Source organism: Dipodomys merriami, unplaced genomic scaffold (assembly GCF_024711535.1).
Source record: "Dipodomys merriami isolate MVZ:Mamm:240054 unplaced genomic scaffold, mDipMer1.0.p SCAF_31, whole genome shotgun sequence".
Taxonomy (NCBI): domain Eukaryota; kingdom Metazoa; phylum Chordata; class Mammalia; order Rodentia; family Heteromyidae; genus Dipodomys; species Dipodomys merriami.
In genome coordinates, this window is record NW_027204604.1 from 13,890,236 (window position 1) to 13,913,060 (window position 22,825).

The 22,825-nt window shown below is 52.9% G+C and overlaps 1 protein-coding gene and 1 long non-coding RNA gene across 3 annotated transcripts in view; one reads left to right on the forward strand and one right to left on the reverse strand.

The window, feature by feature from the left end:
- Positions 1-4,201: 4,201 nt before the first annotated feature.
- On the reverse strand, positions 4,202-6,980 carry LOC138841197 (uncharacterized). Its single transcript, XR_011376344.1, has 3 exons — positions 6,848-6,980; positions 4,747-4,850; positions 4,202-4,260 (listed from the first exon to the last, which is right to left on the reverse strand). It is a non-coding gene; the product is annotated as an uncharacterized lncRNA (long non-coding RNA).
- The window catches only part of LOC138841195 (troponin T, cardiac muscle), a 33,279-nt gene continuing 16,893 nt past the window's right edge, over positions 6,440-22,825 (forward strand). The window contains exons 1-10 of one of the 2 annotated variants that reach the window (XM_070041848.1): positions 6,440-6,653; positions 14,707-14,844; positions 16,532-17,420; positions 17,843-17,947; positions 18,751-18,794; positions 19,167-19,239; positions 19,340-19,480; positions 19,788-19,874; positions 20,115-20,189; positions 20,765-21,424. In XM_070041848.1, the coding sequence (XP_069897949.1) occupies positions 6,616-6,653; positions 14,707-14,844; positions 16,532-17,420; positions 17,843-17,947; positions 18,751-18,794; positions 19,167-19,239; positions 19,340-19,480; positions 19,788-19,874; positions 20,115-20,189; positions 20,765-20,770 (1,596 nt within the window). In that variant the 5' untranslated portion in view covers positions 6,440-6,615 and the 3' untranslated portion in view covers positions 20,771-21,424. Of the gene's footprint in view, positions 6,654-14,706; positions 14,845-16,531; positions 17,421-17,842; positions 17,948-18,750; positions 18,795-19,166; positions 19,240-19,339; positions 19,481-19,787; positions 19,875-20,114; positions 20,190-20,764; positions 21,425-22,825 lie in introns of those variants that run through there. The other variant, XM_070041849.1, reaches the window with a different exon arrangement.

Here is a 22,825-nt window from a genome sequence, read left to right on the forward strand (position 1 = left end):
GTCCCGGGTGCCCTTCGAACTTGAAGGGGGAGTTCGTGAGTGCCCCGGCCTGGCTTGTTGGCTTGTCTATGGGGAAAGCAGCCATAGGGCCTTCTCCAGATGGTTCTTCATGATCCCAGTTCTAACTGCTCTGCTCCACAACGAGGAAACCGGGGCATAGATGCTGCGAGGTTTTCCTAAAATTACATGTTTTTAGGAGAAAGTGTTCTCTTTTGTTCTGAAAACAATATGCCACCACACCCCTAGTCCTTTTGCTTTTTTAGTTCTCCTCCTCCCCCCCTCCCCCCAGAAGGGCCTTGCACTTTTGCCTGAGCTGGCTTTATCTTCCTGTCTCTACCTCCCCAGTATCTGAGATTCCAGGTATGTGCTGCCATGACCACCTGTAATTGTTGTTTACTCATGGTCGTAATTGACAACACTATTTCCAGTATCCATATTAAAAATATTATTAAGAGAATTATCAAATGATGAAAAGTTATTAGGACCCAGGTGCTGGCGGCTCACATTGGTTAATCCTAGCTACCTAGGAGGCTGAGATCTGAGGATCGTGGTTTGAATCTAGATTAAGCAAGAAAGTCTGTGAGACTCTCATCTCCCAATCATTTACCAAAAAGCTGGAAGTAGAGCTGTGGCAAGTGAGAGAGTGCTAGCTTTGAGCAAAAGAAGCTCAGGGACAGCATATAGGCCCTGAGTTCAAGTCCCATGTGTGCACACACCCACACAAATGATTTTAAATTATAAAAAAAACAACCCAAGTAACCTCCCCCCCAAGCTCATCACCTTAAAAAAAAATCCCAAGCTTTTGCCCTGGATTCTATTTGCAATGATGTTATAGGCTTAGTAGCTGCTTAGAACAAAAACAGAACAGGAACAGAACTGATCTGTTAAGGGTGACATTCAGGTCAGCTGCTTGGGGCTGGGGATCCCCCAGATTTCCACTCTAGCTTTTCTGGAAAAGAAGCTGCCAGTCCTTGCTCTGGGAGATTCTGGAGCCTGAATCTGCTCTGGGGTGCCTCAGAACCCCGAGGGAGGGGGAGGGGGAGAGGGCAATCCCTTGCCCACCTTTGACTGGGAAATACTGAAATTCCCCTGTCCTTGATCCCAGGGGGATCCCAGGGGCTTCCCAGTTCTGATAAGCCATGCCCTATGGACTCTCCCTGGGGAAGTGATCTGCACTTGCTGGCATTTTAAATGTGTGTCCAGTCATTTAAAGAATGATAGGTGAACACCCATTTAACAACCATTCATTTTATTTCTTTCCTTTGGCAGTGCTGGAGATTGAACCCTGGTCCCTGTGCCTACTAGACAAGTTTTCTACCATTGAGCAACACCGCAGATACCAGCCATTCAATTTAAGAACTAGGATATGCAAAATACTTGGGAAAGAATCGTGCAGTGCTCCCTTTCGTCCTAAGGCTGTCCTCTTCAGCAAAACAAATGCGATGCTCCATTTTTTCTTGTTTAGCAGAATCCCTCTTATCCAGAGTTTTTACTATCTATGTTTTCAGTTGCCTGTGTTCAACTATGGTCTAAAAACATTCAGTGGAAAGTCCTGCAAATGGACATTTCCTAAAGTTTAAATCGCACGCTCTTCTGGTAGTGTGATGAAGTCTTAGCACTATCCTGCTCAGGACACAAATCATGTCTATTTGCAGAGTGTGCACTTAATACATGCTTCCTCCTTGCCAATCACTTAGCACTTTCCACTAGAAGATAACTCTGTGCAGCCCAGTGCTCTAGCCAAGTAGTCCTTGTTTTTCTTAATAATAGCCCCAAAGCACAGGAGTAATGTAGCTGGCAGTTTTATCACTGTGTATGTTTAAATTGTTCTATATTATTATTATTGTTGTTGTTCTTGTTATTTTGGTGCTGGGGACTGAAACTGGTGCCTCTTGAATGCTAAGCACCTGCTTTCCTACTGAGCTACACCCTATCCTCTTTATTACTAGTTATCATTGCTAATCTCTTACCTAATTTATAAATGAAACTGTTTGTTTTGTGCCAGTCCTGGGGCTTGAACTCAGGTCTGGGTACTGTCCCTGAGCTTCTTTTACTCAAGGCTAACACTGTATTACTTCTGCTAGAACTCTACTTTTGGCTTTTTGGGGGTAGCTTATTGGAGATAAGAGCCTCATGGACTTTCCTGCCTGGGCTGTTTTCAAATCACAATCCTCAGATCTTAGCCTCCTGAGTTGCTAGGATTACAGATGTGAGTCACCAGTGCCCTGGTATAAATTAAACCTTATTACAGGTGAGCATAGGACAAAAATTAATATACAAGGCTAGGTACGATCTGTGGCTTAAGATATTCCCTGTGAGTGCTTAGAATGTTTCTCTGAGGGTTGGGAGATGTACTGCTGCTTCTCTTGGTAACTTCTTGCAATTTGTGAATCTTGGCTGGGGTGTGGCTCAAGTGGTAATGGGCTTGTCTAGCAAACTCAAGGTGCTGAGTCCCAACCCATTTCTATATTAAAAAGGAAGTAAGAAAACAAGTAAGCAAGCAAGAAACCAACCAAAAGCACTGCTGAGACCATTCCTGATGCCGAAGTGTGACTGCTGGTGCCCACCTCGTGAGGGCATGCCACTCACACTCCGCCTGCAACTCTCAGGGCAGCAGAGGCTCCACATCAGGCTGGACCCTGGAGGCCCAGGGTCCTGGACGCTTAGGGGTGCTTCATCTCAGCTTCTCCCTGACTCCGCCTCCCCGGGACACCCTGGGTGGTGGTTCTGATATTCTCCAGGTTCTCCTGGCCTTCCCAAACCAGATGAATGCAATTTCCCAAATCCTAACTGAGTAGAAGCCACGCCAGGCATGAGAGGATAACAAGGTGAATAGAACATTCTTTCCTCCTCCAGAAAAGCTGGGGGCCGGGACGCAGGCTCGGATACAGATCTCCCTGCCTCCTCACCCAGGATTGGCCATAGGGTACATGGGCAGCACAGTGCAAAGCTGTCTCCTGAGCTGGCACACCAACAGCCTTAAACTCAAAGGCACAGAAGCCCATGGAGGCTTGGTGCACAGCTTACGATGCACAGACAGCCCCACGACCAAGAAGCACCACAATAAAGTGTGAGTCATACAGAGTGGAGCGTGAGAGACCCTTAGAGGTCACCTGCTGAATCTCCTCAACAGCATCTGTGTTTACCCAGTCTCTCAGACCAGGGAGAGGGGAGTCCCCAGCCACAATCAGTCACTTGGATCCTGAAGGGTCAGGTTGTTCAAAGCTCTGGCCAATGACATTTCCTCCCCTCCTCCAGGCTGCCTTTGCTCAAGCCCCTTCATTTCTTTTGTGGACTATAAAGAAATAGTGCGTGTGTGTGTGTGTGTGTGTGTGTGTGTGTGTGTGTGTGTGTGTGTGTGTGTGTGTGTGTATGTCTTCACTGCTAGACTGGGGATGTTCTGAGATCAGGAACTGAGGCAGTGTCACTGGTGTCAAAGCCACTTGTCCACAGTTGCAGGTAGAATGATATCCCCTAAAAATATGGCATCCCTGAATGGGATTTTCTTTGGAAATATGGTCTTTGTAGCAGATACAGTCACCTGGATTAGGTGAGTCCTACCTAATGTGTGTGCGTGTGTGTGTGTGTGTGTGTGTGTGTGTGTGTGTGTGCACGCTTCTGCATGTGTATGTACATGCATACGTGTGCCTGTTTTGGGGTTTGAACTCAGGGCCTAGATACTGTCCCTTTGCTTTTTCACACAAGGCTGGTGCTCTACCACTTTGAATCACAGCTCCACTTCTAACTTGTTGGTGGTTAATTGGAGATAAGTGTCTCACAGACTTTCCTGCCTAGGCTGGCTTTGAATCTGGATCTTCAGATCTGAGGTAGATAGGATTATAGGTATGAGCCAACGGTACCAGGCTTCTAATTTTTTTTTTTTTTTTTTTTTTGGTCCGGTTGTGGGGCCTGAACTCTGGGCCTGGGTGCTGTCCCTCAGCTCTTCAGCTCAAGGCTAGTTCCCTACCACCTGAGCCACAGCACCACTTCCGGCTTTTTTCTTTTTGCTTATGTGGTGCTAAGGAATCGAACTCAGGGCCTCAGGCATGCAAGGCAAACGCTCTACCACTGAGCCAACTTCCCAGCCCCTTCTAATATTTTTATTACAAGAAGAAAGAAACATAGACATGGAGGATGCCGTGTGACGTAACACTGGAGCAATGCAGCTGCAGGCACAGGAGCTGCAAGGCTTCTCCTCCTGGGCCTTTGGTGGGAGCCTAGCTCTGCCAGTGCTTGGTGTAAGGCTTCTAGTCTTCAGAACTGGAAGGCAATAAACTTCTGCTGTTTTAAAGGCACCTGCTTTGTGACACTCTGTTACCGTAGCCCTAGCAAATGGATACAGATGTAGCACTAAGCACAAATCTAGCACTAGATGCTGGCATCTGGTATGTGTACTCTCTGCCTTCAATGAGTTCACTGGAAACTTAATTTACTTTTCCTTGCTTGGGGAGTTGTCTGCATACCAACCTCCCACATATGGGGGTTTTTACATTCACAGAGAGGGTGGGCTTTTAGATACCTGACAGTCCCCCTGGTTTCATCAAGTGTTGGGTCAGGCCTCAAATAACCTGGAATGCTTTTCCTCCTCTGCTGAGATGCCAACCCTGACCAACCATGAGAACACTGGCTAGCTCCCGGGAGACTAGGCTCTCCTGGCTGTACCAGGTATCCAGGACCATACTATCAGTGTGTGCAGGGTCAGTGACCAAGCAATCCCTTTTCTTTTTTCCTTGGAAAAGAACAAACCGTTCAGGGTCCTGCCTTGGCCTCTGCTGAAAACTCTTGGGCTTGCCCACACTCAGGAGGATCACTCAGGGTCACTAGGAGAGAAGTCACTTGATTTCCACCACCTGGAAGGAAACAGAACAAGATTTCAGAACGACATTCTCCCTTCACAGAAGGGGAAACTGAGGCATTTCTCTCCAATCACATAATTCTCTAACAGGCAGAAGGGGGGCTCAAGGCCAAGTCTCCAGCCCCACCTTGATTCCCTTGTCTGGCTGCGATGTGAGGAAGTTTTCCTGGAGGAAGGGGTGTGTAGGAAGGAGGCACCCTGGCAGGCTGGCTGGATGCTTGTGGTTTCTGCTTGACTGAGGCAGTGAGGTCTCAGAGCTTGAGGGCTCTGAAGACCACTAGCTTGGATCAGCACCAAGAGAGGCTGAAGCTGGGCATGGAGGCCAATGAAAATGCAGGTAGCTGTGCTCGCCTCCCATTCATCCAGTGCCAGAGTGGCAGGGGGCTGGGCCTGTTTCTCTATAGGCAGGAAATGCAGCGGCTCATGCATGTGTTGCTGATACTAGGGCTTGAACTCAGAGCCCAGGAGCTGTCCCTAGGCTTTTTCTCTCAAGATTGGTGCCCTGCCACTTGGGCCACACCTCCACTTTTGGCTTTTTGCTGGTTAACTGACTCTCCAGACTTTCCTGCTTGGCCTGATTTTGAACTGCGATCCTCAGATCTCAGCCTCTTGAGTTGCTAGGATTACAGGCGTGAGCCACCAGTGTCCAGCTCCACGCTGTTTGATTCTCGAGTGAAGACGATTCCTCACCTCCCGGGCAGCCGCTGGCAGGTTCCTGGATGGGAAGCACCTGGCGCGCCCTGGGCCCAGAGGGAGCCCTTCTGCCTCAGGCCTCTTTAGGGCTCTAGCTCCAGTCACCTATGTCCACTCTTCCACCCCACAGCCTGGTATCAGGGAGCGAGATGGGTGTTTTGGGCACATTTGGGTTTCAGAGCCGTGGACACTCCCGTTTTTGCAGGTTCGAGTCTCAGAGGCTCCCCTTGAGAGGGGCTGGCTTTCTATGGGGCTTGTTTGAATGACAACTCCTGTTCACCTCCGTGGGGTCTGGGGGGGGGATGGGGTGGGTGGTCCTGACCCCAGGGGGGAACCTAGCAAAGGGAGTTTCCAGGAACTCCCCCCCCCCCATGCTGCCTGCTGTCCAGATAGCCGGGAGGGGGGGGGGTGGATTACGATACTTGCTCTAACTTTTACGCTTCGTTTCCTGCTCTTAGGTTTCTCAGGATTAAGTCGATTTCCAGGCAGGGATATCAGCCTGACTCCAGTGCCCGGGTAACCCCCGCCCGCCCGCCCAGCCTCACTCCGGGGCACTCCGGGCCGAGACACGGCGGGGAGAGGCGGCCCAGCGCCAAGCTGGTCCGACTGGTTCTGAGCAGGAAGTCAGTCTCCCGCCCCGGCCCCGAGCCGCCGCGCAGCCCGGCTGCGCTAGCCGCGGAGTCCGTCGGTGCGGCTCGCCGCCCCCGTGCCCGGGTCGGGCTCGTGCCCGGGTGCGCGCGGGGCTCCGGGTCGGGCTCGTGCCCGGGTGCGCGCGGGGCTCCGGGTCGGGCCCGTGCCCGGGTGCGCGCGGGGCTCCGGGTCCGGCTCGCGTGCTCCGGTGCGCGCGGGGCTCCGTGCTCCGGACGGCGATCCGCCCTGCTTTGCTCCGGTCGCTCCCGGCCTCAGATCGGGGGCGCGGGGCGCGAGCCCGGTGAGATAAGCGGCCATGTGACCGCACCTGGCGCGCGGGGCGGGGCCGCAGGTGAGGCGGCCGCGGCGGACGGGCGGGCGCGGAGCACTGCGCGCGGAGCACTGCGCACGCACGCTGCGGCCGGGGGCTCGGCAGCATGTCGGTCAGCAGGAAGGACTGGTCGGCGCTGTCCAGGTGAGCGTGGTCGCTGGCCGGGCTGTGTGGGGACCAGGGCCGGGACCCGAGGCCGGCCTGGGGCTAGGGTCCGCGGCCAGACTTCGGAGCTCCTCTCCCTCCGAGCCCCTCCCCGCCGGGGCCTGGCACCGAGGCTGGATCGAGAATCGGGGCCCGGCTCGGGACCCCTCAGGTGGCAGGGTGGAACTACTTACTCCCCAGTCGGCACAGTTCCCCGGGTGGGAACGTTTTGATGGGTCAGGAGTTGCTCCTCAACTTCATTCTTGAGAGAAGCTATCTATGATCGACGGGGTACAGAATCCCAGAGTGGCTCCTGGAGGTGTCCCTCGCCTCCTTTTGGGAGTAAGAACGGGGTCAGCCCTCCTTCAGGGCCAGTTGAGCAGGGATCTGTGAATGGGATCTGAGGGAAACCGACCCTCCCCCCCCTCCACCCAGGGAGACCCAAATTCTGAGTTTAGTATTTTGGGGGTGGCATCTGGGCTGGGATCCTCGTGTGCTGCAATTTTACATGTAAGCCAGGGGTCAGGGGACAGCCTACAGGGTCAGAGACGGGAGGGAAGGACGCTCCCCCCACCCCCTCCCCACCTGGTGGTTGGTGACTCTTCTTGGAGTTGTCCCCACCTCTCTCTGAAACTGCTGGAAGGTGATTCTTTACCTCCTCCCTCCCCCCACCCCCTGTGTGCTAAGGAACTGGAGGCTGGTGTAAGTGGCTCAGTGCTGGAGCCCTGTTCCTTTCCTTCCTCAGGCTCTAGCCAGGATACAGTTGGCCTCTTGGATCTTTTAGGTGGGTGTTTGGGCCTGTAGTGGGGACAGGGCTGGCACTGCAGGTGCAGCCAGCAGCTCCCTAGAAGCTTGAGTATCTCAGGCCTTCCCAATCAAGACATCCTTCACACTTTTGCCAGCACTTAGAATCTCTCCTTTTTCTTACTGTTCCTCTCAGAAGGGCTTGGGAGCCTCTCCAGTGTCCGATTCCATCTCTGCCCAGCAGCTCGCTTTCCTGGGGCTGGGGCCAGCACAGGACCCCAGCCTACCCCAAAACATAGTTGTCTGCTAACTCCAGTGCAGAGGCCCAAGAGGTCTTACGGAGGGGAATAGTAAGCCTGAAGAACGGGGAGAACCAGTGCTTGAGAAAAGGAGCCCAGGTTGCCTTAGAGGTCAGACACACCCTAGGGAAGGTCTGTGCCGAGGGTGGGGCTGAGAATCGAGCCCTTGGACTCTGCCTGTGGGCCAGTGGGGTGGGGGTGTCTGGACACATCTGGGCCGATGGAGGCCTGTTTAGCTATGTGCGTAGGGCCAGCTGTGTGGGCGAGCGTGTTTATGGCCTGTGTAGTGAGATGCCTTGTGTGCTCTGTAGATTCTTGTGTTGCTGAAACTCGAGTATGTTGAGCTTGAATGTTTATTGAAGATCTTCCTCCTATCATATTAGGTTAAAAATCCATACCACACAATACTTCTTCAGAAGTATCCATTTTTTGGGTGGGTTATGTGTGATTTTGTGCGAGAGCATGTTTAGGTATGTTTGTTGGTGTGTGTGTGTAACTTTTAAATGGGAGTGAATGCCATTGTTCATACAGACTTTTGGAGCCTTGTGCCTGCAGGGGTGAGGCCAGGTTCCCATGGGATGTCCAGGCTAAGTGGCAAGGAAGCCCTGGGGAGCCAGCTCTGCCCTAGGGGCCCCTGGCCTGGCTTCCAGCCCTCACGGAACCCTGTGGGCAGACACAGCTGCTGCCAACAGTCACCCTGGTGAGGCGCCTGGAACAGAGGACCGCTCCCGTTCCCTGAATGAGCAACAAGCCTCAGCGGGCTGCAGGAAAGGCTGTGTGTGAGTCACTGTCAACCGAGCCTCCCAGGCTGGGGCAGCCCGAGTGGAGGGTGTGAGGAGGAGGAGCTGAGGGCCAGCCTGCAGCCTGGCCAGGGCAATACATAGAAATCCAGATCCTCTAGCCTTGGGGTAGGGGCGATGGTGAGTTGACCAGCTGGCTTCCCTGGTCAGCAGCCTTTTCCTTTCCTCTCTGGGCTGACCTGGTGATCTGTGAGGCCAGGCCTGTCTGCAGGGGGTGAGGGCTGGGTCTGAGAGCCTTGGCACTAGGCAGACACTGGTTAATCATTTCTCTGCCTGGTCTTAGCAGCCCTCCCACCTGCAGGTGCTTCCCTAGGGTCTCCCAACATGGGAGATCTGGGTTAGGTGGGACCTCAGGTCTCCTGCAGTGACACCCTCAGTGTGTGCAGGGGGGAGGCTGAGGTCTGCCCTCTCAGGTGCTGAAGAGTGGCCCAAAGTCATGGCCAGGTCTAGCTTCCTCCTTCGTTCTCTCCTTACCAACTCCTCGAGCCTCAGAGCCCACAAAATGCCTCACTATCTTCTCCCTGCTCTAGCCAGATCAGCTGAGCTTTGATCTACTTCAATGGGATTCAGATGGGGGAGACTAGGTTCCACTGCTAAACATTTAACAACCACTACACTTAAGCCCCTGCTCTTCCTTGTTGCAGAAGAAGTTAGAGCTCAGAAAACCCCAGGGAAGGGGGAAAAGCAAGCTTTCTCCAGCAGAGCCCAGGGCACATATCTTTCAGATGATCTTAGCTGAAGAAGCTCCCTAGCCCCAAAGGAGTGAGTTGGGGATTGGGGAGGAGCAGCTCCTCATGAGACAGAAATGGAGGGAAGTGTGTTCCTGGTGCAGGCCAGGACGCAGAGGCCAAGGCTGTGGTGGGAGGTAGGGAGTGAGTCGCCTGGAGCTGTTGGGGCCTCTGGGTTCTACCCAGGACCTGGATCTGGGGTTTGAAAATGTCTGATTTTCCTTAAACATTTTCCCTCCCTGAACTTGGGCCTTCTGGCTGGAGAATTTGGCATTATCAGAGTCTCTTCCTCCATTCCCACCAGACTCCCTTGTTCATTCCCCTGAGTATTCAGCTTTTGGGGCTTCCCAGAAGGTGGGGCCTCCCTCTGGTTTAGGACCAGCCCTTTAGCATCCTTTTGTGGAAGTTGATATCCTGGTTAAGGACATGGAAAGCTGACTTAGGTTGAAGTCTGGGTTCCTCCTCCTCCTCCTCCTCCTCCTCCTCCTCCTCCTCCTCCTCCTCCTCCTCCTCCTCCTCCTCCTCCTGCTCCTCCTCCTGCTCCTCCTCCTGCTCCTCCTCCTCCTGCTCCTCCTCCTCCTGCTCCTCCTCCTCCTGCTCTTCCTCCTCCTGCTCTTCCTCCTCCTGCTCTTCCTCCTCCTGCTCTTCCTCCTCCTGCTCTTCCTCCTCCTGCTCTTCCTCCTCCTCCTCCTGCTCCTCCTCCTCCTCCTCCTCCTCCTCCTCGGGCTTGAACTCAGGGCCTAGCCACAGCCCTTTAGCTTTTTCACTCTAGGTAGGCACTCCACTTGTGGCTTTTTGCTAGTTAATTGGAGATAGAGTGTCTTGGATTTGTCTGCCCAGGCTGGCTTTGATCCATGATCCTCAGATCTCAGCCTCTTGAGTAGCTAGGATTACAGGTGCAAGCCATCAACGCGCCTGCCCGGCTTGGGTTGTTTTTGCTTTTGTTAGCTGCACTTCCTTCAGAATGTTATTAACTCCTCTGAGCCTCAGGTTCCTCAAATGCAGAGTGGCTTGAGTCTAAAGATTAATATCCACATTGTTTTAATACACCTAGGACAGTGTCTAGCGTTATTGCCAGCACTTACATATTAGTCCCCTCCTGCCCTGTTCTAACAGAACCCTCATTTATTATGGGTTTCAGCTGCTGCACCTGCTGAGTTCCCTTCTGGGGACTGCCCTTCTGCCCTTCCTTCCCTTTCATTTCTGGCTATTTCCTCATCTTCAAGGCCAGCAGTAATCTTGGCTTCTTGGAGATAAAATTCCTGCCCTGGGGTGTGTGTGTGTGTGTGTGTGTGTGTGTGAAAGGACTCGTGTTTTGTTAGGTGTCAGGAGTTGAAGGCAGCTCTGTGATCTCTGAGTGGCAGGGGCAGTGACCATGTCACCTCTGGTGAGTGCTGGGGTCTTAGTGTCAAACTTGGGAATTCCTCAGGGATAGCTGGGCCCTATCTTCTCCAGGTGGCCCTGCCAGTGAAGTGAGTTGCTTGCGAGGAGCCCAGGCTCAGGCCGATGGGACACCATAAAGGGCCCCACGGGAGGACAAATACATATGTGCGTCCTCTGAAGCTGTGTGTGGGAGCCGGGCTGCTCGGGTCAGAGAATCCCAGAGACTGCAGCCGCCCCTGCTGTACACATGCTCAGGGGAAGGAGCTTTTGACATGCAGGCCACTTTCCTCCATACATGGACTCTCTCTTCCGAGTGCAAGAGCTGTCTCCAAACTAGATATAGAGGAGAGACCTTTCAGATGTGGTCTCGGATGAAAGCCAGCAGAAGATGGCGTTTCTGTCTGAATGAAGACAGCTGAGGAGAGATGGGACACCAGGCCCTGGCTCATGAGAGACCATCAGTTTGTGAGTAGTGAATGAATGAGTAATGAAGGAAGGATCTACTGACAAATACTAGAGAGCTCACAGGGATCCAGTGGAGGTCCAGGGAAATCCTTTTACGCTCTGTGGCACAGTGCTACAGGTGGGGCTCCGCAGTGGAGCCCCTGTCTATTAAGCAGAAGGCCCTGAGTTCATTGCCTGAGTTTTATCGCCAAGGTCAGGGAAGCCTCTGGCTGCGCCCTTCTCCAACTGCACCAGGTGAGAGAAAGGTGTGGATTATCATCAAGTTTAGCTGCCCTGCAGGTCACTGCTGGCTCACACCTGTAATCCTAACTACTCAGAGGCTGAGATCTGAGGACCACAGTTCAAAGCCAGCCTGGGCACTTAAGTCTTGAGATGTGGTCAGTCCCAGGGAGGAAGAGACCAACATTTGTTAGTTGGCATCTCTGTCCAGCTCCCTTGAGGGCCTATTTATGGCTACCCTCTTACACACCCAGTTCCCCTCCCCCTTCCCCGCCCGGGCTCTGTACTGCACCCCTCTCAACATCTTCACTGGCTCCACCATCGGGCTCCACTGCCTCTCTCTTTCTCTTGAGCCAGGTGTGTCTGAGAGGCCTCCTCTAGCTCACTCACCTGTCCCATTGCGCTCATGACACCTGGTGGATGTGCTTTTGCTCCAGGGCAGTTTCCTTGCTCACCACCTCCCCTCTCCTTCATACCATGCTCCAGGGAGACGTGGCGGTCTCTTTGTCTTCTGTGTTCTGGCTCCTAGTATCTGCCTGGTCACAAGATGCTCAAAAAATTAGTGAAGATTGTCTCTATTGATGTGATATCAATGTGAGGGTGGAAAAAATCAGAGTCCTTGCCTCGTTTTAGGGAAAAAAACTGAGGAAGAGCAAAGGAAGTGATAGCCAGGTGGAACTGCAGCACTCGGAGGTCTAGAAGGGAGGATTAAGAGTTTGAGGCCAGCTTGAGCTACAGAGCTACAGTCTCCCCCTTCTACCTCCCACAGCAGCAGGAGCATCAGTAACAACAACACAGGGAACAATGACTTGTCCCAGGACTGGGGGACCAGAACCACACTGCTGTCCCTGCCTTCAAAGACAGTGAGGGATTTCTCCTCCTGGAGGCCTGTAGTTGCATTTTTAGGTGTATTCAGTGTTTAAAATGGGTGCATTTCCATGATTTTTGTTTTCTCAGAAAACAAACTCTTCCCTAAATCAAGGAATGGCTGCCCTGTGATGCCCTTCAGAAGAAGAGAAGCTTTAAATGAAGACAGGCAAGAGTTGGTCAGCTGCTCTGGATGGGAACATGGAGACTTTTTTTTTTAGTCTTTCTGATTTGAGTCCCAGATCACTGAGGTTATTGGAGAGAGGTTCTGGGGAAGGCTCATTCTAGCTGGCCTTCTCAGCCCCCCCCCCCCCCGTTCACAGACTCCTGCCTCTTGGGGTGATGCCCAGCCCATTTTATTTTATTGTATTTTAATTTTAATTTTATTTCTGCCAGTTTGTCTCCCACCTCCATCGCCCCTATTGAAGTCGTTTGCCCACAGGTCTGCTCCAGGTTCAGTGTTTGCTGTGAGCCGGTCCTGATAATCTGCCCCAGAGGAATCATTGTTCCTCTGCAGAGCCATTTCTGAGTTTTGCTTGGCCGAGTTGCTGGACCTACCTCTGGACCACCAGATTGTAGGTTATCGTTAGAGACCCTGTTATATTGTTTTGTGACCATGTCAGTTGCTGACACGGTCAGCATAGCCCATTGTAATTGCAAGCGTTCATTTGCTCTTGGTTTGATGGGCAGGGTGGGTGGATGGATGGAAGGGAAGACGGGCTGATGGGCTGATGGGAAGGTGAGTGTGCACGTGGCAGTGCAGGTGCATAAGGGTGAGAGATGTTGGTGGGTAACGGGATGGATGGGTATTTGGATTGACGGGTGGCTGGCTGGATAGATGAGGGATTCAAGGAGGTTGGTTGGCTGGCTTTGAGAGTGCCTGGCTGGCCCCAGGAGTATAAGAAAGGTCTCTGGGTGGCAGGGATCAAATGCTCCTCTGGACAAGCCAAAGTTCTAAAAGTGAGAGAAGTCACCTTTAAGTGAAGGTGTGTGTTGGATTTCTCTAGGCATAACTGGTCTTGTTTGTAAGTCTTAACTTCCGCCCCTGCCACCAAAGGCAAAGCATTTTTATGGGGAATTGAGTCACTCTGAGGACATACTTCTGTGATTGTCCATCAGGGGATATGATCTAAGAATCTCAGGACTGAAAAGAGAAAGGGATTTGTCAAGTTTACCTGCCTTTCTTCAGGCAGGACCATACCTACCTTTCCACATTCCTCGCCACCCCACAGAGGGAGGGCCTCTCCTTACCTGGAGCCCAGACTGAAGTCCAACACAATAGGTCTTGTCTGGGGGTGATTTTGACCCTTGGGGGATTTGGGAGAATGTTAAAAAACAGTTTTTGGTTGTCACAACTGAGAGTTGTGGCTGACATCGAATAGGGACAAACCAGTATAGCTTTTACGCATAGAGTTATCTGACTGGAATGTCAATGTGTTCAGGAGAAAGCTTGACTTACCTCAGATCTATTTAGCTTTTGTAGGAACATAATACGTATATAATATGAACCATATTGCTAATATAATTTATTTTCTAGTAGTCAATATGAAAAGTAAAAGAAGCAAAAAGAATTTTAACCAAAGACTTCAGTTGACTGGGTACAGGTCATTGTAATCCTAGCTACTCAGGACACTGAGATCCAAAGGATCACAGGTTGAAGTCAGTACAGTTCAGGAGACCCAGTTTCAACAGAAAAAGCTGGATGTGGCGGTCGGTATGCACCTGTCATCCCAGCTATGGTGGGAAGGGTAAATGGAGGATCGTGGTTCTTCTGCTCAGCCCTGGTTAAGAAACAAGACCCTTATCTCAAAGAATAGCCATGTGAAAAAGGGCTCACATGGTAGAGGTCCTGCCAAGCAAGTGCAAAGCCCTAAGTTTAAAACCCCAGTGCCTCCCCAAACAAAAAGATCCCCAAACTTTATGCCCTGATATACCCAAAAGATCATTTGCACACATAATATCTACCATTTGAGAATGGTCTTGGTATGGCACCTGTGTGGGCCTTGACCTCCTGGGCTCATGTGATCTTCCTGCTTCAGCCTCCCAAGTAGTTGGAATGGGAGACAATCATAGTTCAGCCACACAATTCTTTTATTATTTTCCCCCCCTTTGGTGCAAGTCCTGGGCTTGAACTCAGGGCCTGGGCACTGTCCCTGAGCTTTTTCACTCAAGGCTAGTGCTCTACCACTTGAGCCACAGCTCTACTTCTCAGATTTTTTTTTCCTTTTGGTGGTTAATTAGAGATGAAAGTCTGATGGAATTTCCTGCCCTGGCTTACTTTGAACCAAGATCCTCAGATCTCAGCCTCCTGAGTAGCTAGGATTACAGGCATGGGCCACGGGTGTCCGGCTCAGCTAAGCCTTTATGTCTTGGTTTCCATCCTGGGTCTTTGAAATCCAGTGTGTATTTTACTTACACCACCTCTCAGTTTAGATGGTAGAGGTGGAGCATTGCTCACATACCTACAGGGTGGTGTGTCTTCTCCCAGCCTGTGGAAGGGTGCTCAAGTATCTGGAGGCCATGCTGATTCTTACCTCCTTTCCCCCAGCCTGGCCCGGCAGCGGACTCTGGAAGATGAGGAGGAGCAGGAGCGAGAACGCAGGCGGCGGCACCGCAACCTGAGTTCTACCACGGAGGATGAATCTTCTGGGCTCACCCAGAATGGAGAGCGGCGGGCTACAGAGAGGTAGTCGGCCTGGGGAGGGGCCCCGGGTATCATTTCCCCATCCTGGGTGACAAAGATGGACGCAGCCGGCCCCCGCTAGATGACGAGCAGAGCGGCTGGCTTGCCACGTGAGAGTGAGGCGCAGGTGTATGATGATAAACTTCTCAGTGCCTCACTGTTCCCCAGCGCGGCTGGGCTTCCCGCTCTCCTCACACTGACCGTGTTATTGTTGGTTGAGACATTTGTGAGCTCATGCTCGGCTGGAGATTTTATGGACGTCACTCACTCAGTCTCACTCAGTCCTTACAGCAATCCTGAGAGACAGGTATTATTTTTACAGTTGTAGAAACTGGGTCAAAGGGTACTTAGGTGACTCACTGAGATCATATAACTAGACAGTAACATCCAGTTTTGTCCGGGTCTATAACTACTCTTTCCATTAAACTCAGCCTTGGCTCTCTAGCCCAGCCCTCACTCTGTGCTGGTACTGGGGCTTGAACTCAGTCTGGGTATTGTCTCTGAGCTTCTTTTGTTCAAGGCTAGCACTCTACCACTCCATTTTTGGTGGTGAATTGAAGTAGGCTTGGTTTTTTGGTAGTTAATTGTAGGTAAGAGTCTCACAGACTTTCCTGCCCTGGCTGACTTCAAACCGGGATCCTCAAGTCTCAGCCTCTTGAGTAGCTAGGATTACTAGGATTACAGGTGTGAGCCACTGGTGCCTGGCAATTATCTGCTTCTGAGGGCAGGAATGGGCGGTGGGGGGTGTGGCAGTGTGCCATCTAGATTTTGGGTCATGAGGGAAAGGAAGAGAAAGGCCCAGAACTGTCTGAGTACTGCCAGTGTGTCAGGACTGTGTCCTTTATTTGGCCAGCCTCTGTGTCTCCTTACAAGCCTAGTTTGCAGATGTGAAAACTGAGTCTCACACTGAAAGTAAACTTGACTGAATTCACACAGGGAGCAGGGTAGTCAAAGGAAAAGAATCTCCTTTTCTCTTCTGTACTGACACATTTTTGGCAGTTAATTAGAAATAAGAGTCTCATGGACTTTCCTGCTGGGGCCAGCTTTGAATCAGGATTCTCAGATCTCAGTCTCTTGTATAGTGAGCATTACAGGCTTGGCCAAGAATCTTTTTCAGATGGAAACCAAGCCCGGTAGGTCTGGGCCAGTCTCTGATCTGGTCTTGTTCCCTTTCACTTCCCAGAGAAGGGGGACCAGGTTGTGTGTTTGGGGATGACCCGAACCTGTGTCTGCCAAGCAAAGGACAAGAGTGTGGGGGTAGAACTTTAGAATACTTGAGGTTCACCACCCAGCCCCTGACAGGGAGCTGCCAGCGACCTCTGACAGATCTTGAACACTCTGCTCTCCATCTTAGCTCTAAGGGACCTGGACTGTGTTACTCTTTTTCTCCCCCCTCCACCCCACCTTGGGCCAACGCATGTGGAGAAAAGTTGTTCCATCAGTTTTGGCTGATAATGTCTGAATGTAGCTGATTGGACCTTACAGGGATTTGTATCCTTTTTAAAAGCATGGAGTGCTTGTATATATAGCCGTGAAATGTGAGCCTTCTTTAGGTGGTAGGGGGAGGGGAGGAAGGCCAGGGCCTGGCTTCTTTGACCTGTGCTTATTGGTTTGGGGCCCGGTTACACCCCTGGTCCCCGTTACGTCTGAAATCCTCTGACTCAGTCTCTCACCCTGTCTTCTAACTCAGGCTACCCAGTGTAGAGGAAGCAGAGGTGCCAAAGCCAGCATCCCCAGCCTTCCAAGAAGAGGTGGAGGACATCCAGACCATCCTCAGAACGCGACAGGAGCGGAGGCAGAGGCGGCAAGCTGTGGAGGCTGCCCAGGCCCCCATCCAAGAGAGGCCCGAGGCAGAGGAGGGGCAGGAGAGCGCAGGCCCCGAGCAGCCACAGCAGCGCCCCCTTGTGCCCAAGAGGGACTTGGAGTCCTTGCCTCGCCGGAGACTGAACCGGGAGCGCCTGGGCCCTTGGGCCCGGGAGGAGGAGGAGTGTGCAGAAAGCCAGGAGCCAGGAACAGGGAAGAAGGAGCTCCTGGAGAAGAGTTTGGTCTCTGAGAGATCCCCCGTGCCAGAGAAGCCAGCATCGCCTGCCACCAGACTGGCTGCAGAGAAAGCCTGTGTTTCCAAGAAGGGGGTGGCCGCGGAGAAAGGGTCCCCGGATGAGGGGTCAGCAGCCTTGGTGAAGACAGGTGGCCGGGAGAAGTTGGTTCCAGAAAAAACAAGTGTCTCAGAGAAGTCATTGATCTCTGGGAAGACATCTGTGTCCCAGAAGATAGAAGTATCAGAGAAGAGATCCAGCCTGGAGAAGAAGCCACCTGAAGAAAGAGCGGGCATCTCCGAGAAGATGCCAGAGAGGAGGCTAGTGTCTGAGAAGGCGTCCATCTTTGAGAAGGGGTCAGTCTCAGAGACAAAGGCAGCTCCAAAGAGGGCAGTCATCACAGAGCAGCCCCAGCCTCCCCCAAGAAGCCAGGCCACCACCAAGGAGCCCAGAGGAAGAGCTCTCCCTGGGCCGAGCCCTCCTTCCTCTGCAAAGCCAGAGCCTCCGACCGCAGCTTCCCGCCTCCCACCTATCACACTCCAGGTTGGCAGTGCTCCTGTCCCTCCCCCTTCTCCCTCCTCTGGGATCACCCCAGCCATTGTCAGAATAGGGTGTCCAAGACTGAGGCAGGGTTTTAGAGCTGAAAGCAGTAGGTCCACCCATACTGTATCCCCAACTGGGACCTGGACTCCAGGACCTTAGCAGCCTTGTGGAAGGCCTTGGATCCTTCCAGAAACTTTCCTACAAAGCTCCGGCTGGCCCTGTGGGACTATGCCAGCTGCCCCATAGCAGACACAGGAGAGTGACGCAGGGCTGTTTCCTTGTCCTCCACTTTCTTCAGTGCTTGCTTGGGAAGGCCAGGCCACATGGCAGCTTGGGCCAGGGGGCTGCTTGGGCCTGGGTGGTCACTAGACTGTTCTCCAGGAAGGTGAGTTCTTGTGTGACACATCCCCTGCTCCATTCAGGTGAAAATCCCCAGCAAGGAGGATGAGGCAGACACGTCTTCACCCACCCAGATCACCTACAGCAGCTCCCTCAAGCGCTCTAGCCCCAGGACCATCTCTTTTCGGGTGAGAACCAGGGATCCCTTCCTTAACTCCAAGTCACCAGGAATACAGCCACCATTAAGCGTTAGGAGCCTTGGGTTATCCTGAAGACAGATTCTTTGTATAGAGAGGGGCTTTTCATTTCCATGGGTGGCCCAAACCAGACCTGGTCTTACTCAATAAAAGAGTATCTGGTCAATGACTTAGAAGGTGGGAGTGAATACATATGAGCAGCCCCCACCTAGTGGAAGCAACCAGAACTGCAGGAATATGCCCCCACTTGGCTAGGCTGTGGGAGCCAGAATCTACCTGCCTTTATGAGTCCCTCTCCTCAACCCAGGAGGCACCAGTAAGGTGGAGCTCAGCAGGGTGGTCCTAGTGCCCTCTGCCTGTCCCCTGTCCCTGCCTCATAGTATAATTAATGAGCATAGGAAGCCTCATCCAGCCTTTGGATCACCTACTCATTCATCACTTGACTCTGACTTGTACTAATATCTGCCAGGCCCTGGGGAGGAGTTGAGGCCTGAGGCTGGCTGGTGCCCATGGGTTTTTGGTCATGGGAAGCAGGGAGAAAGTCAAGTGGTAACAGGTTCCCTAGCAAGTTTGGTGGGCGCCTAGGAAAGGCCTTGGGACCCAGACTGGAATGTAGAGACAAGGGCTTTCCTGAGGAGATGAGGGCCGCTAATGAAGGCTGATTTCTTTGGTGGTGGTAGTAGGGGGAAGTTGTGAAGGGGGAGAAAACATACTGAGAACTGTGCCCCTCATGGAGAGGAGCTGTGGAATTTCCTGGAACTCCTAACTCACCAACACCTTGCTTCTCATTTCAGATGAGCCCTAGGAAAGACAACTCAGAAGCAACCTTAACTCGCAGGTGGGAAGCCTGGAACTTTTGGCACTGTCTTGTCTGATCTCTTTTTTTTTTTTTTTTGGTGGTATGGGGCTCACACTCAGGGCCTTGTGCTTGCTAGGTGGGTGCTCTACCACTTGAGCCATACCCCCAGCTCTTTTTGCTTTAGTTATATTTTAGGTAGGGGCTTACATCTTTGTCTTTGACTGTGATCCTCATATTTACACTTCCTGTACAGTTGTGAGAGCAGGTATGCAACACCAGCTCTAACTTTCGTTGGTTAAGATGGGGTCTGTGATGCGGTGGTGGGCATGTTCTCTTTGCTGAGTTGCCGGGCCTTAGCTCCAAGACGGGCAGTGTCTCATCCAGTTTGTCTCCTGTCTTCCCATCCTGCAGTGCCAGTGTGAGGCTACCAGCCAGCACGGTTAAGCTAGGCGAGAAGCTGGAGCGATACCACACGGCCATACAGGTGGGGGCTCTTCCGGAGGGGTGGGGTCCTTCACCGCTGGGGCTGGTATGACCCAGGGACCTCATGCTCTCGGCTCAGCAGTTGGCGTTTCTGTTTCCAGCGATCAGAGTCCGTGAGGTCATCAGGCTCCTCCCGCGCCGAGGTCTTTGTGACTCCTGCAGGAGTAGCCAGCAAGCGCCACATCTTTGAGAAGGAGCTGGCAGGGGGCCAGAGCCGGGCAGAGCCAGCCTCCAGCCGGAAGGTGAGGGGCAAAGCCCACCTGGGGCTCTTTAAGCCGATGAGTTCTGACGTCTCCAGCATGTGAGCCTCGGCCTGGGCAGTGCTAGAAACTGTATTTTCACACATAAGCATTGGCAGAGTGTGGCCTTAGCATTGGTGTCCCTGAGCCCGGCTCCTTCTAGCTGGGCACATTGCTCCCTGTGGAGGGCGCTGTCCCAGCTGAGCATAGCCTGCGCTGGGGGAGGGGAGAAAGGGGTTCTGTTCCTGTGCCCGGGCCTTGGAGAAAGTCTTTCTCTTCCCAAACCCTGAGATGGCACCTTTCTTTCTAGGAGAACTTGAGGCTGTCTGGGGTGGTGACATCAAGGCTCAACCTGTGGATCAGCAGGACCCAGGAGTCTGGAGAGCAGGACCCCCAGGTACCCTGTCTCCATGGTGGTGCGATGATGCGGTCGGGAGGGACAACCCTCAAGTGGGGGGTTGTTTCAGACGTGGGGATGGTGGAGAGGAAGGGTGGCCACGGATTGCCTGCAGCAGAGAAGAGACCCGGGGTCCTTTTCCCCTCCAGGAAGAGGGAGGGCACTCTGAGCAGGGGTGAGCCTGGGGGTTCAAACTTCTCCTTAGCATTTCTGATCTCCCTCATAATGCCCCCACTTCAGGAGGTGCGGAAAGAATTGGCAGCTACCAAGAGGACTCAGTGGGGGAAGAAATCGGATTCTTCCTTGGATGCTGAGGTGAGTAAGGTGGGGACCCACAGGATTATGGGGCACACTGAGAGACCTCCCCCACTAAATAGTCACTTGTGTGTATACACTCACTAGCCTGCCATTGCATAGTCTAGTTCCCAGAATCCCCCAGTCCCTGCATGTTTGACTGTGATGATTCTCTCATGGGCACATGGATAGCTTGCCGGTCTTGTTGAGACATAGCCCCCCTATTAAAAAATTTTTTTTTCTGGTCCTGTGGATTAAACTCAAGGCCTGGGAGCTGTCCCTGAGCCTCTTCGTGCTCAAGGCTAGCGCTCTACCGCTTTAGCCATGGCGCCACTTCTGGCTTTTTCTGAGTAGTTTATTGGCTGCTTGGGCTGTCTTTGAGCCATGATCCTCAGCCCCCAGCCTCCTGAGTAGCTAGGATGACAGGTATGAGCAGCTGGTGCCTGGTTCATAGCCCCTCTTTTTTAAACCAGGAGATTTGGTTCTCCCACCCACTGTGGGTGTGAGGCTTGGGCAAAGGGATGCTTCCCGCTCAAAGATTCCCTTTTCCTTCCAGCCTAGGAACCCACTTCATTTGTTCTAATTGACCTCAACAGGTGTGACAAGCCTGCAAGACAGAACGTCCCGGCCCTCTCTTACCCCGGCCCCCTCTCGTCCGGGCCCTCTCTGGGATGCTGGGCCCCTGCCTCTCGAAGCAGCACCCTCGTCTCTCATCTGCCTCTGGATCTCTGGCTGTGGCTCCTGAGAACCAGGAACATGAGTGACAACTCAGCCACCTCTGTCATCCACCTCCTTCCCAGCCTTGGCACTTTCCTGTCCTATGGAAAGCACAGCAGGTCCTGGTCCCACTGGCAGCCAGGATCTGGCACTGGGTCGCTGGAGGGAGTCTTGGTGGCTTCCTCAAAGATGACTCCTTCCGGGTCAGGGTGGGACCATCTCTCAAGGACTCCCAAGGTCATCTGTCTCATCTGCTCTTGGCTGGTGCTCTGTGTGCCCATGATGTCGCCTTACCAAGACGTGGACCTTGGGACCTGGTTCCAGCCTGCCAAGGCCCTCCGACCACATTGGGAAGGAATTGCCAGGCCTGGTCCATTGCTCCGTCTTCCTGCTTTGTGTCCTTTCCCTTCCCTGACCTGCTGCGTTGTCCGTCCAGGAGCTCGGTGGCTTTTTATGGAGTCACTTAGCCTCCCTCCCCTTGCTCAGAAAACCCTGTTCTCAGGAAGAATCTGTTAAAAATTCATTTTCTCAGGCGCAAATGATGATGATTCTTTCAAGTGAAGTGAATTCCTTCCTCGGGGTTTTGCTTTCCAAGGGAACCAGCTGAAGAGAGGGAGGAGGGTGGTTTTGGCTGGGGTGGGACAAGGATCATTTTCTGCCCCCACCCCCACCCCCAAATGTTAAGGTGCCAGGGTTTTATGCTCAGTGCATGGTGACTTGGGAGGCTAGAATCGCCATGTACCGGGGCATGCCGTCTTCCCTTTAGCCTCTCCCCAGCTCATTTCCTCAACCCCATGGCTCATGTGGGCTTGGGGGATACCGAACCATCTGAAATACAGGGATGACCAGACTGAGCAAGGCCTTCTAGTATCTTCCAGATGTTTCGAGGATGTAATGGGAAAAATACCTTCTTTCATAGTTAGAGCTCTTACTCCCAGGTGACTGCTCAGATTTCATCCAGAACCAACAGTGGGTGGGACCAGGTAAGGACTCTGTCTGCTCCCCCCTTGCCCAGCTGTAGAAGCTCCAGAGCTTCTTGGAACAGGGCTCATAAGGGCAGCAACATGCTCCAGTTCCCCAGCTTGACCCAGGCTTGACAATCCTGTTTTGGGTCCCATGTGTGTCAGCCTCCCAGTGCCCTGTGCTGTCCCACATCTGCCAATGAGCCCCCTGTAAACTGGCCTCCTGCTGGCCTGAATCAGCAGAGTGGGCCCTGGGAGTCTGTCTGACCTCTCTTCCCGGGTTGCAGCTTTGGCAAAAGCCCAATGCTATGGTTGCAGGTTGATTGGAAGCTGGGCAGGATGGAGGGGTGCTCTGTGCCACCTGGAGACTCAGGAGACCCCGGTGCCAGTCCCCAAGTCTGCTGGGGACTTAGGTATAAGCCTGCGACATTTCCTTTCTCTGACCTTCAGGGTTCAAGCAAGTGACCTTCAAGAGCGCCGAGTGCTCTGGGCTCTGAGCTTTGTGAAGTGCCAGGCAGTGGAACTTGGCCAGCCATCAAAACGATGGTGTCAGACTTTTCTTAGGAACGGAGGCTCCCGAAAGCTCTCCTCCGGCAGTGGAAGGGCTGTTGCCTCAATGTGGTGGCATTTGTGGGGTGCACACTGATGACAGGCTGCTGGGGGGAACTCTGGACTCAGCTCTGCCTTTGCATTCATGCTCCTGTCGGGCTGTGTGTTGGGCAAACGGATGAATTAGGAGACACATCACACACAAGACTGCAGCTGGTGACAGAGCAGCAGCTGCGGACTGGGTGGCAGGTGAGGGCAACCCGGCCAGTCACTAGCTTTTGTGTATGATGGAGCGGCCACCTAAGGGCTCTCTGGATGGAGCGCTCTTAGGAGACCCAGTCAGAAGTTCATGCCTATGGTCTGTAGACACAAAGAACCTGGGGGATCTTGGGGAGATACCCACATTCCTTTTTTAGGCATCTAGGAAAA